Source organism: Harmonia axyridis, chromosome 1, assembly GCF_914767665.1.
Source record: "Harmonia axyridis chromosome 1, icHarAxyr1.1, whole genome shotgun sequence".
Taxonomy (NCBI): domain Eukaryota; kingdom Metazoa; phylum Arthropoda; class Insecta; order Coleoptera; family Coccinellidae; genus Harmonia; species Harmonia axyridis.
The window spans coordinates 71,564,562-71,580,620 of record NC_059501.1 but is presented as its reverse complement, the minus strand read 5'-3'; the positions used below and the strand labels follow the sequence as shown (position 1 = coordinate 71,580,620).

Sequence of the window (16,059 nt, the reverse complement as noted above, 5' to 3'; positions counted from 1 at the left end):
ATGCGTTTTTTAAGTTTCGGTGTATTTTTCATATATTTAATTTTGCGAGTTTATAGGCTTGGCCCCAACTCTTTACCTTATAATAATAACAATAAAATAAGAAACAAAGGAAAGAATAAAATCCCCACGTTAGCCTTTAAACATAAACATAAATTTTGATAGATCTTCGTATTAATTTTCATATTGCAGTCTGGTGATATATTTTTAGGCATTTTTGAGACAATTGAAATTTTTTCGGTGTGATTAATGGTAAAGAGGCTCTTCCTGAATCGAGTCATAGATATGAAAGTTGATATTTTTATTGGAATACATATAATGAAAAATTATTTTCACGAAAGTATGTACGATTATCAAAATATTTGCGGAATGTATAATATCTTTTGAACTATCATTGCCCATTAATGTTATGTAGAAATATCGCATAATTCCCGGCCTACTACCCCTCTGGCGCAGACCTATCAAACTATCACATATATCCGAAAATTATTACCTGGGTCGTCGGAGTATTTCCTCAGGAATCCTTCCACGGCATTCGAGAATCTGAAAACAGAAAAAAAGGAGGTTAACGTCGTGTCAGCATGGTTTCCGATATCGTCGGCACTGCCAACCTTCTTGTTTTGACACCGTATCAGCGCCGGCGAGGGAGAAAAAAAGAAAGATCGGCGTGATCGACGAAGGTACGTGTACGAAAATTCGACGCGGGGGTTCGAATCCGCCCGGTACGGTGGATCGAGATCGTGAGAAACGATTTTGGCGCCGGAAATCTCTGAAATATATAGATATTCTTTTGAGTAAAAGAAATAAAAAATTGTTTACTTCAAACAATAAAGCATGTGTAGATAAATCTCAGTATGACCAGAGAAAATGTGAACGAGACATTTCAACGTATGATACAAGAGCACAGATGAAAACCTCAACAAAAACCCTGTCGTCAACTGTGGTGTGGAAGGTACCGGGTTCGAATCCTGGCTAGACCATGGATGTTATACAAGTTTGGTGATGGATAATAAATTTGAAATGAGTCTTATAGAAGAAGAAATGTTCGTTATGTAAATGGCTTAGAAAAGCCTAGCACATATAAAGGGAAAAAACTCTATCTCCCTGTATAGATGTAGTGATTGGTTTGTGTAAGTTTACAGAATGAGCTGACATATTTATATTGAAGGAATTATTCTGCGTTCAAATAAAGTGTTTTCCATCATTCCTTTTCACCAAAAGTGGTGCATATATTAAATTTGAATCTGGAAACGAAAAAAAGAACCAGAAAGGATTAATGAATGTTATAGTTTCCTTTATAATGATATAAATCGCCAACCTTCGAAGAGAGACGGCGGACTAAGGAGAAGAAGAATTTCTTCTTGAGGGATACTATCCCAAGTAACCTGTACTTCATGTCTCAGAGCCGCCAAAGTCCGTGGGGACTGAGGTAAAGTTCCAAGCCTTCTTGCCATGATTTCCCAAACATGCTCTTTGGGCGAAAGATGGAGGGATCTGGGCGGCCATGGCAAAAGATTTCCATGGATCGCTTCGAAAAAGTTTAAACTAACTCTGACAACCTGAGGTCGGGCATTACTTCCTGAAATATTGGCTTTTCGAGCCGGTTAACGTAAGGGAGAACATATGGCTCCACTATTTCTTGAAGGTAACCTTGAAGAAAGACTAAAAGTGACCTACTTGCATGTGCAATAGCACCCCATACCATAACGCCTACTGTCCGATGTACATGACGCTCAACATCAAACTGATATTCACGTCTTTCTCCCCAACGTCATCTAACTCTTGTTCGACTATCATGTGCACCCAAGGAAAATCGGGATTCGTCAGAAAAGACGACCTGATGCCATTCCACATTCCAACGTTAATGTTCTCTGCACCACTGTAGTCGTTGCCGGTGATGCTCAACCGTCAGAGCTAGGAGAGATGGGATGGATAATGCTACAGTCCAAAATACCTTATCCGGCGGTAAACCGTTCCGACAGTTACAGGATGGCCTTGTTCTCCGAACGACACATCAGCCAAAGATCGAGTTGTCGCAAATCCGTCTCTATTGGCCATAAGTCTACTCTTCTTCTATTTTGGGCATTATTAAACCACGCTTGACAACATCTCATAACAGAAATTTGATTTCTGTTCGTACGGAAAGTAGTAGGTAAAGTGGAAATCGAAAGAAGAAGAATATCCTGGTTTCGGAACCTTAGAACTTGGTTTAGGAAAAGCTGAGCAGAAGTATTTCGAGCTACTACCATCAAAATTATTATTGCTAACACTCGAATCAGATAGGTACTTGAAGAAGAAGGCTCAACATAAGATGAAGAAGACATGTATCAATTCAACTTTGAAAATGAATTTATTAGTAGATACATTATTATCAGAAATAGTAGATACATTATTATCAGAAATTTAGAAAATCTTCAAAAGTTTTTTTAATATAACATAAGGGGATAGTATTCCGCTGTTTCTTTTCTTCCACCGGAAATTCCGATAGAAAAAAAGTCCACCCAATACTTCCATGACGAAACCCAATAATCTACGATGCCGATAAATCGAATGGGGCAATCCGTATTAATTTGTTCGGATTATAACAACCGAGTAAAAATGCCACTCGTTACCAGGAAACCCCACTGAGAGTGTTGGTCGTGAAGTGCATTGCTTTGCGTGACGGTCGGTACTCTACACGTTATTAGTATTTTCAGCGAGTAAGCCTAATGAATCCTGACGTCCGTAATGCCCCCTTGCCGCAATAATACGAGGTTAAACGGTCGGTTTCTCCATTATGCGTGATTTGTCGATCGAGTCCTGTAGAGCCGGGGACATGCCTACTAGAATAAATTCTGAGTAGAAGGTGTCACAAACAAAGGTTTGATGATAAGTGAATCGAATGAAAGTAAGGAAAGCACTGACGGGTCAGTTGCTTTTAAGCGTTCGTTCATACATGCGCCAATTGCACCCATGGATATACCCATAAAGATAGTAAGAAAAAGACTGATGACTGGGTAGAGTTGTTCGAAATTTTGATGCTGGCAACCTGTCGGACAGCAGATAAAACTAATTGTGTGAAAGAACGATATAGTAGAAAAAGGACGAAACATGTTTTCGGCGTAAATTCTAACCTCCCCTTTGTGTTTAACTTCAGCTTCCTCAGAGATAGAATTCCAAACCGAACCAATAAGATACCGAACAGGAGTAAGGAATGCAGTGGAGGCTATTTTGCAGCTCGAATGGAACTGGAGTGGACCTTTGGCGAGAATGAGCGTTGGAAGATGGGGAAAAAGACTTGTGGAATAGAGAACAAGACATGAGGTCCACAGAAGTAGAGGAAGACCTCGTAGTCGGTATAGAGATGGCATCAAAAGAGTGGCTGGAAACTAGATTAGGATGGCACCAGATCGAACAAGATGGCTACAGGTAAGGGAGGCTTTCGTTTAGCAGTGGACTGGATAAGTTTTATGATGATGATTACAAATAGCCAACCTAGTACTGTGACTGTTTCCTCTTTTGTGAAGACTCATAAAGTCGGTTAGGTAACAATTCTAATATTATCAAAATAGTATACTACAGACTTTGCGAGCTTTGCTTCTGAAAATATGCTATCTATAGGGACTTGAGTATTCTTTAGATATGTGTTCCCAAAAATTGACGCAATGTCTTTCACAAAAACACCTATGATATGAGGTGGGAGTTTAATGGGTGCGAGCCCCATACAAGTGCTAGCAACGTTTCCTCGCAATCCCAGCTGCTAGAGCTTTCTCATACTTCAGTGCAAAAAACGGTACAATAAAAAGATATTTATATTTTCACTTTATATTGTTCTATTGTTTATTACCTCACATACATTTAATAAAAATCTGTTTAGTGTCAACATTAATTTTTCACTTTGTTCCAGGTTTCCAAAGGTTTATGTTGGAGTTCTGCCAAAGAGTTGAAGATTTCAATTCTCAATCAACCAGTTTCTTGATTGTTGCCAGTTATCATAGAAACTTGTAAAGTGAAATCACACGTATGCCTGTCGGCTGCTCAGTTGATACGGTGAGGGTGTGGGCACCAAATGAACTTGTTAAACTTGACTAATTAATTGTTGGGCGCCAGGCTTACTAAAGTAAACCAAATTTCATAAAAATGAAATTTCTCAAAAAAATATTTATAGAGATGATAAAAAAAAAAATGAAGTTAAGTAAGAGAAACGGGAGATAGATAAGAGAGATCTTGCTTAGTGGTAAGAAATAAAACGAATTAAATTTTACAAATATATTAAAACTATTTAAAAAAAAAAATATATTGCTGAAGGCTGAAAAAAAATAAATTCAGAATTTACAAAAAAAAATATTGCTGAAGGCTGAGAAAAAAAATATACTCAGAACATTTACAAATGATGAAAACATTATTCTATTGTCCATCCTCAAATTAAATGTTTAATCAATTTCTGTTCACAAATACCAATTTGTATAATCTGAGAAATGCCGCTTTTTACCAACAAATCACTGTAGATTTGTTGGTTTCTTACGAACCATGGCATATACATGGTAGCTCTCAGTCTCTTCAGTCGCTTGTATGTATCTTCTTGCTATGGTTTTTGGCTGCATTGGTTGTTGTCGATCCATATGTTACTTGAGGTCTTGACATTGATTGGATCATTCTCAGTTTCGTATTTTAGCCCATTTTGCTCCTTCTTCCTATAAGTCTGCTTATTGCGGAGTTTGTTTAATTCATCTCGTATTTCATATGGTTTTTCCATGTAAATCTTTTACACAGTGTTAGACCTGGATACTTCATTTTCCCATTTCATCTCTTCTTAGATTTGGGTTTTCCTTTTCTATAGGAGAATAGCCTGGTTCTTTTTGTCGTTCATTTGAATTATCAATTCGATTAACGATTCGTCTATATCTTCTAGTGCTTCTTGGAGTCTTCTTTATACAAAGTGAGTTAATAGTGCTCGATCAGTCAATAACTTCTGTAAATTTTGGGCTAGGAGAACGATTCGAATTTTGACGGAATCGGCAGCATTCAGCGCGTGAGCTCGAATTACTTTTGGCTATACAGACTGGTCCGAAAGTATTGAAACATGATACCACCCTGTTTTATTCTTTAAACGGGAATGCCTAATTTTTATATCATACACATAATCCCCATGCAATTCTGATTTTGAAATTGCTCAATTGTCATCATTTATATATGGTACTTTTCGACGTAGGGCACTTTTTTCGGAAATTTTCATGGTAATAATGGTTTCAACTGAAGATCATATCCTGAAAACCGTTCGAGATAATTATAGGATTTATTTTTTATCGAATTGCTGAAAAGTTTTCAAATCAAATTTACGGAGTACTCTACAGGTGATCCGAAAAACACAGCAATATTTCTTAGAAAAATTCTTTGTATTCGAGCATAAGAGCCAAATTTGTTTTCCTGGAGTTTTCTTTCAAGGACTATAAAAACCAGTGACGTGTTAGTGGGCACACGTTTTGTTTTCTCGAATTGTCTATTTCGTAGGAGAAAGCATCTTAGATAAAATTCCTCATTTCGTATTGTAAAAATTACGTGAAAGTTTCTAATACTCCAATTCCAAGGTGCCGCTAAACTATCATCAATGTTTTTACCCTACTAAAAACACCAATCCGTCAAAACTCACGACTAAACTAATGTTTCCGTTGAAGGTAACATAAATCAGGGCATGAAATATCGAAGAATGTTCCAGACCAGCGAATTTGATAAATATGTTCAATTCACACTTGATTAACGGATCATTAGGGGGGTGTGAAAGTGATTGATGGTTAAACAGATCGAATCTGTTCAGGTTTGAAAGGAATTCTTTTGATCTCAAGGTTCAAGGGATGTTATGTCTGATTTTTTTGTTTTGTTATTCATCGGCGGCTAAACTGTAAAAACAATCTATTGGCAAATTGGAAAGTATATCTATAGGAGGGTTGAAAGAACTCCAGTTATTTAATATGCAATGTTTTATTTCATTTTTAATGATATTTTCAAGAACTTTGTGATGATCTTATTGGGTTATATTAAACTATAAAGGTTTAATGAGTCTACTTGATGAAGGATATTCAATATAAATATCAAATAATTGACAACTTTGTGTCTATTCCTTCACAATAATATATCTTTATGATGTATTTGGTTCATTTTATCTTGGAATATAATTCCAATTCTAAAAAATAATTAATAATCAACCAAATTGAGTTAAAATAACTGAAACTGTACAAATAGGGTAAGTAGTTGCTTTCTCTGTGAATCCTCACTAGAGTTACGTTCACTTAGTTTGAAATTCCTCAATTGCAATTTTTGTGAAGTAGATATACCAGTGCTGAGTTGGTAAATTCAGTAATTTTGTTGAACTATAAGGCACTCATGCGGATGTATTATTAAATACAAAAATTACCAAAAAAAAAACGTACGTCTGTCTTTATGTTAATTTAGTTATTTAATTTGTTAACTGTTTACTCTATTTGTACAGTTTTATTTATTTTGAATTTTGTTTTGATTAACCATTAATTTTATCATTTTTAGATTTGGAATTATATTCCAAGACAAAAATAAACCAAATATATCATAAAGAGATATTTGTGAAGGAATAGACACAAAGTTGTCATTTTTTTTATATTTATGTTATATTAAACAGTTACAAATTTTCAATCGCCTGATATCCTGATTTACAATTTCTATAAAAATTCACTTTGAGTTCCCTATTATGGGTAACCAAATTCCAATTTACAGCGCTCCATTTTGTAAGTTCTTCTCAAGGGTCTTCCACGATTTATGAAATTGATAAAAACATATTGTTAGAAAAAAACCGTCTGGAAAATTGTGTTGACAGTAATTTCATCCCTGTTGATTTGAAAATTGAAAAACTCTAAAACGGCCTATTTGGCCTGAATTTCTTGATTTTCAATCACTCAATTAATTCCAAGACACACGAACATCCCAAGATTTATCTTCGAATCGAAATCGGAGACAATGACAAAATCTGAATGCTTTGGACACCAATGGAGACGTTCCCTTAGATCGGCATGGTTGTAATGAATGTAAATCTCCAAGAAAACATGTCCATTACGTCACAGCGAAGCGTCGACATAGAATTTAATCCAGAGGATCAACAACACGCAGAGCTGGAATTTTCAACACGTTTCTTAGGGTAATTATGTTGTTCTTTCCTTGTAACCCGGTTATTAGAGGACATAAAGCCTATCGACAAAGACACTTGGAAAGTTCAGTGAGGATTGATTTGTTTAAGTACCAAGTAAAGAAACGAATCAATTTTCAAACTTTTTATATGGTTTATAGAACATAGCTTAGATTTATAGTGTTTAAGTTCGAATTATTTAACGTTTGGGAAGTTGCTGATTTAATGCAAAGGTATATTATATTTCCTATATCTATTAATTAGAGTTAATGTTAGTTCGCATAAGATCAGTTTCCTCAACAAGGTGGCATAATTTTGTATTATAATTTTGTTTATGGCGGTTCGAGACAATGAACACTCCCCCTAAAATATTTTCAAACCTCTGCAACTTCTGGTTGTACCGAAAACTCGCGAATTGACTGAATAATCGTATCACTGATATGTTTTCATTTCCGCGCGGATCATGTCAAATTTGATAGTTCATGTTGGAGACATATGCTCCCTCTATCTATGTTTTTTACTCTGAGGATCCTATTTGAGATCCTGTGAGATATAGAAAAACAATTTCAAGCTTCATGCAAAATTTCGTTAATAGCCTCATACGCACCATAAAAAATACAAGCAGAATATCGAAAAAAACCTCAAACTCAATACAGATCCGACTTAGTTGAGATTTAGTTGAATATAGAATAACAATTTCAAACTTGTGCGAAAGTTCGTGTTGATAGCGACATCATAGAAAATTTATAGAGAATTAATAAAAAACCTAATATCAGTGATAACAGTTCCAACCGATTTAAGATTTGGCAAGTATATTGTATAGAATATAGTTTCTATCTTCGTACAAAATTTTGTGTTGATAGTGTCAAATTCATAGAAAATTCAACAGAATATTGAAAAATAAATAAGAAAAACTCGTTCACTCATGCGACACTTGAAGACCACATAACTGTATGTATGTAATTTTCATTGATTACCTCCAAAAGGCCAACAGCGATTATTATAAAGCGTTATTGGATCGTTTAAAGGATGAAATCGCTGAAAAAACACCTCATTAGAAGAAAAAGAAAGGTGCTGTTTCATCAAGACAATGCGCCGTGTCACAAATCAATGAGAACAATGGCAAAATTGCATGAATTGGATTTCGAATTGCTTCTGCATCCACCGTAATCGGCAGATCTGGCCCCCAGCGATTTTTTCCTGTTTTCAGACCTCAAAAAAATGCTCGCTAGAAAGAAATTTAGCTCCAATGAAGAAGTAAACTGAGGTCTATTTTGAAGCGAAAGACAAATCGTACTACAAAAATGGTATCGAAAAGTTGGAAGATCGCTATAATCGTTGTATCGCCCTCGAAGACAATTATGTTAAATAATAAAAAAAATGTGTTCTACTATGGTAGACCGAAGACTTTTCAATTGGCCTGTCAGCTGGGTACTTGCTAGTTTTTAGTTTTCATAGTTTTATAAATACCAAGATTTTGAGATTTATAGTTTTCCCCAAGGCAAAATGGTGTAGTGGAAATAAGTTTTTTTTAATTCGATTCCTTGATATATTGAATTGTTCGCAACCAATATTCTTCTTATTACAATCTCTGTATAGCGACCGGACAAGTGAAATAATTATTTTTTTTTCAATTCTGTACAATTGAATTGTTTCTTGAAAAATTTCCTAGTTGACTAATTAAAATAATCAACCAAAAACTCCTAAAAACACCACAATCAATTGTAGCAAACCTCCCAAAACCGTTCACAGCCTCAAAACACATTCCCAGAACACACTCCTGTCACACAGTGATTAGTACGCTCAAAATCACGATAGCCATGACCGATTACATTAAACGGCCTCCTTAATAGTCCTCACAGAAGCGGGCGACCGACCAAATCGAAAAAAAAATTATAACGATCTATCGTGGTCATCCCCGGAAGGTACGGCGACGTCTTCATTACTCCGGACCTCGATATCGGATCAATTAGCGTTTCGACGTCGGCTTCGCCCCACAATACGTCCCACACCAACCCCATTAAGGAGTTATATCGTCACGTAGATTAAAAATCAAGGCCGCGGGCCGCAATGAGATCGAGTCAGCGGTTTTTGGTGTTATTAGGTGTCATGCAGCACTTGAGGGATTACCCGGTAGGATGAGACGGTTAACACCCCTGAACAGATTAGTCCTGGCCTAATGATATCGAACTTGTGAGTTATAGCTTAATCCGGTAGATGTGAAGGTTGTGACAGTGATGCTGCTGGGTACTTTTTTTTCGTGGGACCAATGGTCAAAACTTCTGGGAATTCGTTGAGGTTTTGGACACCTATAAATATTAGGTATATTCCATTCAAAAAAATTCTATTTGAGGTAACAATGAATTTGTTATTCCGTTTGAATCAACATACTACTTCAAAAATTGTATCAAACGATATCCTTTCAAATTATTAGTTCGCATAGAGCCGGATTATGTACAGGATGCGGCAGAGCCGACTGACGAGTTTCAAAGAGCTGTTTTAAAAAAATGTCAAAAGTTAGAGAAAAACGGTTTTATTCATTCGAAGCAGTAGGGAATATAGTTTTTGCTACTCAAGTTTTGAAAACGATATCACTTAGATGCCAGCCGTCAGTAGCGACAAACTGATATAGTCGATTTTGGAAGTTTCCGACCGCTTTTTGGCATATCTCGAGCGGTATGGCCTGGAATACTCCGGTTATTCACTACTTGAGTTCCGGCAGGGTATGTGGACGATGTTTGAAGTCCTTATCTTCAAGGTATCCCCAAAGGAATAAGTCGCAGATGCTCAAATCATGTGAGCGCGCTGGCCAACCCATGTCTGCTTTCAGTGAGACCAGTCTCCCTGAGAACGTCTGTCTCACAACATATAATGAAGTTCGAGCTGTGTGGTCTGTAGCGCCATCCTGTGGAACCAGATGTTACCCAGATCATGTTCTTCAGCTAGTTCCAATTCAGGCTGTAGGAGGGTTTCCAACATTTACACACAACGCTGGAAAGTTACTGTGACAGTGACATTTTCCTCCTCGGAAAAATAAAGGCCTATCACTCCGAATTGAGACACAGTACACCAAACTGTGACTTTAGGTGAATGGAGTGGTTTTTCATGGATTTGAAGAGGATAACATGCAGCCCAGAAAGTACCGGAAATTTTGCTCATTCACTATTCCAGAAAGGAGTTTGTTATTTTCGTAAAACTTACGAACGGCGGAGTTAAGATGCACTCCGGTCCAAATCATGGTGCTGACTAAAAACTACTGACTCTAAGGAAAACAAAGACCCCTTCTGCACTTACCTGCCCCCACCACATCGCGAGCTATGATCTGTTAAAACTCGTCAATCGGTTCTGCCGCACCCTGTATTAGGTGTAGTAAAAAGAAATTATTTTTCCAATAATTGGCTTTGATTATCTATATCTCGCATTGCATAAGTCCGATCTGGTTCCAAAAGATGGCGTTAGAAATTTGAGATAGTATAAAAACATTTTTTTGGCAGTTTTGTGATTATGACTTAGTTAAGTTTTAACGCGCGTCAAAGATGGACACTTTCGTTAAAAAATACGTTATATTTTACAGTTTTTCTTCGATATTGACGGAAATGTCTGCCAGGTGGCTGAAAATGTGAATAGTGTTTATGCTCCAGATACTGTAACAGCCAATCACTCGCAATTTTGGTTTCTTCGATTCCGTTCCCGTTATCAAAGATGCAGGAAAGTCAATTGTCGAAAATGTCGATGAAATCATGGACATTGTCGAGTCCGACCGTCATGAAAGCACTGATTCGATTGCCCAAGAGCTAAATATTGCACAAAAACCCCGTGGAACCATTTGCATGAGGCTGGTCTCAAGTAGGAGCTTGATGTATGGGTAACACACGCAGAAAACATCATGGACCGAAATTCCATCTGCGAATAGCTGTTGAATCGCAACAAAATGGACCTATTGTTGAAGGGTGATATTTGGGGATTGCTGATGAAGAGTGAATAACATACGACAACGTTAAGCGAAAACGGTTGAGGTTGAAACGAGGTGAGCCAGTGAAAACGGTGACCAAGCTAGAATTGACGGCCAGGAGAATTTGCTGTTTGTTTGGTGGGATTAACGAGGAATTATTTACTATGAGCTACTCCCATACGGTACAACTGTTAACTCAGAACGCTACTGTCAAAAATTGTACTGTCAGAAGGAAACAATCGCCCAGAAGTGGCCAACTTTGGCCAATACGAAAGGAATTGTCTTCCATCAGGACAACGCCAGGCAACACATATCGATAATGACTCGCCAGAAGCTCCGGGATCTTGGTTTGGAGGTTCTTATGCACCCACCTTATAATCCGGACCTGGCACCAAGTGATAACCATCTATTCCTGTCCATGGCGAACAATTTTGCTGGTCAAACAGAGACTTGCGAGAATCGAACGTCTCAATTTTTCGCTAATAGGGACGAGGGCTTCTATGAGATAGGCATAATGATATTACCTTCAAAATGGAAACAAGTTATCGAACAAAACAACGCATATTCAACCTAAATCCGATCATTTTGACTATGGTAATTAAAGCCTTGTTACTCACGCAAAAATAATGGATTTCTTATTATTTATTATTATTATTTATATCTTATTATTCTCAACCATGGCGGACGAGAGTGACGACGTGTCAGAAGCGGGCTCTCAAAAGCATATAAATAGTGATGTTTTTGAGGGAATTAAAGTCGAGAAAAACTATGCATGCTGTTCTAAAAAATGTAGTGTAGTGATATGCACCTTTTGCGATGAAATTATGCATAAATCTTGTGCAAAGAAGATGGAAAACGTCAAATTTATCGACGGATTTCATGTGAACTGTTGCGAGTCCTATGAAAATATGGGACAAAAAGATAAAGATGTGTCAGAGAATAAAATGGACTTCATGGAAAAGAAAATGTTTGAAATGAAAATCAACTTTCTCATTCAGTTATTGGAATCCTCAAACGAAAAGAATGAAATTCTTAAATTGAATAACACATTGCTTCTACAACGAATAAATGATATGGAATGTAAACAAGAACGTGTACAAGAAAATGTGAATAAACAATATATTCCCACACTTGTTGAGCATTCATCTGACAGACCCATAAATATGAATGATAATAATACGGAAACGGTAACTAACGATCCTAAAATCCCGATATTGATATATAATACTCCTGATAAATTGGTACCTGATGAGCTCAATAAAAATAGATTAAAACCACCAAACGTAAAATCACACAAAATTAATTTAGTGGTAAACAACAAACAAGAGGAGACCGGAAATACTATGAAATCTATAAAGGTCGATGTACAGAAAAATGATACGGATTGGACAACTGTTGTGAAGAAAAAACGAATGGGACAAAAATCTGGACTAATATGTACAGGAACTAAACAGGTGACTGCCCAGTCAAAGATCAAAGGGGCCTTACGAAGAAAATGGCTTTATGTTGGAAGAATCTCTGGTAATGAAATAATTGAAAAAGATATAATGGATTTTCTACAAAATTCCACAGGCAGCAATGAATTCGAAGTGAAGAAGCTTCCCACTAAAGGAAGTAATTCAGCATTCAGTATAGGAGTACCCACTGAGATGTTATATATGAAATTATCTATGCCAGAATCATGGCCGAATGGTGTTGTATTGAGAGAATTCAACTTCAGAAATTTTTTTCGGAAAGACACTATGCAAGTCAACATCATAAAATAATGAACACTAAAAAAAATTTCCGTCTTCTCAATCAAAACGTTCAATCCATTGGTACGTCTTTCCTGAAATTACAACATATATTATCAAGTCAAGCAATAAACATCTTATGCATAACGGAACATTGGAAATCAGAAGAGGAATTGATGCTATATACTCCACCTGGTTACGTTCTGGTTTCTTCATACTGTAGAGAAAAAGGAAAACATGGTGGATGCGCTATTTTCTTGGAGAAAGGTATGCAGTATTCCCACAGAAAAGATTTTAAGAACCTAAGTGTTATTGGTTGTTTTGAATGCTGTGTCAGTCAAATAATGATTGATTCGGAAAAATATTTGATAATATGTATATACCGCCCAAATTCATTCCCTTTAAGTAATGTTGACATTTTTTTTGAAAGGTATATTTCAGTGCTTGACGGATGTCAGGTGGAAAATGTAAAAGTCATTATTTCCGGTGATTTTAATATAGATTTACTATCCGTATCCAATGATTCAAGGCTTTTTTTTTCAATTTTGGAAACATATAATTTGAAAGTATCTTTATTGCAACCAACGAGAATAACACCAAACTCAGCAACTTGCCTAGATAACGTTATTTCAAATATTGATGGAATCACAACTTTAGTTGAAGGTCATTTATCTGACCACTCTGGACAAATTTTCACATTTTTTCATCAAATTAATGAAGTTAAACCAAAAGAAACTAAAACAAATAGAATATATAATGAGCACAACCATCAGGTTTTTGAGTCGCTTCTATCGGACATAAATTGGTCGAAACTCTATGATATTCCTGTTAATAATATCAATGAAATGTGGAACTTTTTCGGGAACAGGTTTGATGAAACTTTTCAGAGATCATTTCCAGTGCAAACTATTGAAATTAAGAAAAATAAAAAACCGGTACTTACAGCAGAAACTCGATCCATAAAAGAACGTTTGGACTTACTGTTTATATTATCTAGATATAAGCCGGAACTCTTACTTGATTATAGAAATTTAAAACGCCAATACGACGCTTCTTTAGTTGAAGACAGAAAAAGATCAAATTCATCTATCATATACAAAGCGGAAAACAAATCTAAAGCAGCATGGAATGTTGTCAGGGAAGCAACAAATACATATAAAAAAACGGAAAATGTATTCCCTACTGTTAATGACAAGGATGATCGTGAACTGTTTCTTTTAGCAAACAGATTTAATGACTTCTTTATTAATATATCAAACCCAAATCATGGATTTAACGCCTGCCCTACCACTGACTGTAATAAACAATCTACAGTATTGAACTCATTTTGTTTGTTCGAAGTCCCAGAGAGTGAGATTTTTTCTGTTGTCAAAATGATGAATAATAAACGCTCTTTTGGATATGATAGTGTTCCGATGACATTGATCAAGCGCCATTTCATACATATAGTGAAGCCAGTTTGTTTTCTGATCAATTCTGCTTTCCGATCCGGCATATTTCCTGACGCTCTGAAGAAATCAATTGTCATGCCTTCCTACAAAAAGAATGACAAAAATGATCTATCTAATTACAGACCAATTAGTCTTATCACCTCATTCGCTAAAATTTTTGAGAAAATTCTGTCAAATAGGATTCTGAAATTCTTCAGGAAGTTCAATGTTCTCACTACTAAACAACATGGTTTCACTGAAAACAAAAGCACAGACACAGTCATTTTTGAATTTCTCCAATGTATAACACTTTCTCTGGAAAGAGGGGAGATTCCTGCAGGACTATTTGTAGACTTCTCTAAAGCATTCGATTGTGTCGATCATAAAACATTATTATTGAAACTTGAAAGATCTGGTATAAGAGGAATGCCACTTAAACTATTCGAAAGTTACCTCATCAATCGAAAACAGGTAGTTGTATTGCGAAATGGGAAAAGATGTAATATGTCTCAAGAAGGGACAATAGTGAGGGGCGTTCCGCAGGGGACCATATTGGGTCCCATTTTATTCATAGTTTATATAAATGATTTACCTAATATTTTTCAACCACAAGAAGAAAGTCAGCCACTACAGCTCAAACTGACAGCCGAAGAAGTTGTCGATACTTATCTTTATGCTGACGATACCAACATTATAGTATCTTCCAAAGTTATTGAAAGAGTGATGACCAATTTAACAACATCTATGTCTATGATCGAGAACTGGTGTGATGACTGCGGCTTGCGGCTAAACTTGAACAAAACAAGTGTTGTAATATTTTTGAGTAGTCGTTCTAACTTGAAAGTTCCGGACAATATAACTTTTGATAATGGAACAGTTCAGATAGGCTCCCAAACTAAACTACTCGGAGTATATATCGATAAGCATTTGAACTGGTCAGTACATTGTGAAACGCTTACAACCAGATTAAATTCAATTATATATATGATAAGAGCTTTAAGAAACCAAGTGGATCTCAACACATTGAAGATGATATATTTCGCTATTTTTCAATCGATTGTGTCATATGGAATAATTTTTTGGGGGGGCAGTTCTTCTGCGGAGCGTGTTTTCCTCACTCAGAAACTGGCTATAAGAACAATTTTTCACATGAAATTTAGGGAATCTTGCCGTGGAGTATTCAAAGAAAATAATATTCTTACTTTGCCTGGTCTATATATTTATAGAATCTTATTATTTTTTCACAAGAACAAATTATATTTCGAGAGTTGTAAGAATGTAAATTCAACTCGGAGAATATACGAGTATTTTTTTCCACCTCACAAACTGTCAAGTACTGAACATAGTACTTTTTACATGTGCCTTAGACTATTCAACTATCTACCGAGAATACTAAGAAATATATTCGACTTCAAAATTTTCAAAAAGACACTTTTTTCAATGATTATGGATTGTGAACCCTACTCTATAACAGAGTTCAAGGAATACTGCATATTGAAGTATATTTAGAATTTGTTGTTTTCTCTTTTTTTTGAATTAGGAATTATGGACCTGTTTTCTCTTTGTTATTTATAACAATTTTGGAAATAAATGGATGTTATTATTATTATTATTATTATTATTATTATTACTACAGCTTATATTTGATAGCCAAAAAATAACTCTTCATGTACGTCAAACGAATAGATCCCTGACATCTCTAGAATGCGGCCTATCCTTGAGTCCCTCCGCCAAATCAAAAGCTCCCACGCGATCCAAGTGGAAAACGTCGCAATTCAATCAAGTCGACGTGGTCGCGACAAGCCCGACTTCCTT

The 16,059-nt window shown here is 36.0% G+C and overlaps 1 protein-coding gene and 1 long non-coding RNA gene across 3 annotated transcripts in view; both read right to left on the bottom strand.

The window, feature by feature from the left end:
- LOC123671177 overlaps nt 1-16,059 on the bottom strand; it is a 116,844-nt gene that overhangs the window by 34,193 nt on the left and 66,592 nt on the right. For both annotated transcript variants that reach the window (XM_045604882.1, XM_045604883.1), the window contains one exon: nt 491-540. In XM_045604882.1, the coding sequence (XP_045460838.1) occupies nt 491-540 (50 nt within the window). The remainder of the gene's footprint in view (nt 1-490; nt 541-16,059) is intronic.
- Nucleotides 14,224-15,250, bottom strand: LOC123671180. The gene is made up of 3 exons (XR_006746064.1): nt 14,837-15,250; nt 14,406-14,500; nt 14,224-14,348 (listed from the first exon to the last, which is right to left on the bottom strand). It is a non-coding gene; the product is annotated as an uncharacterized LOC123671180 (long non-coding RNA).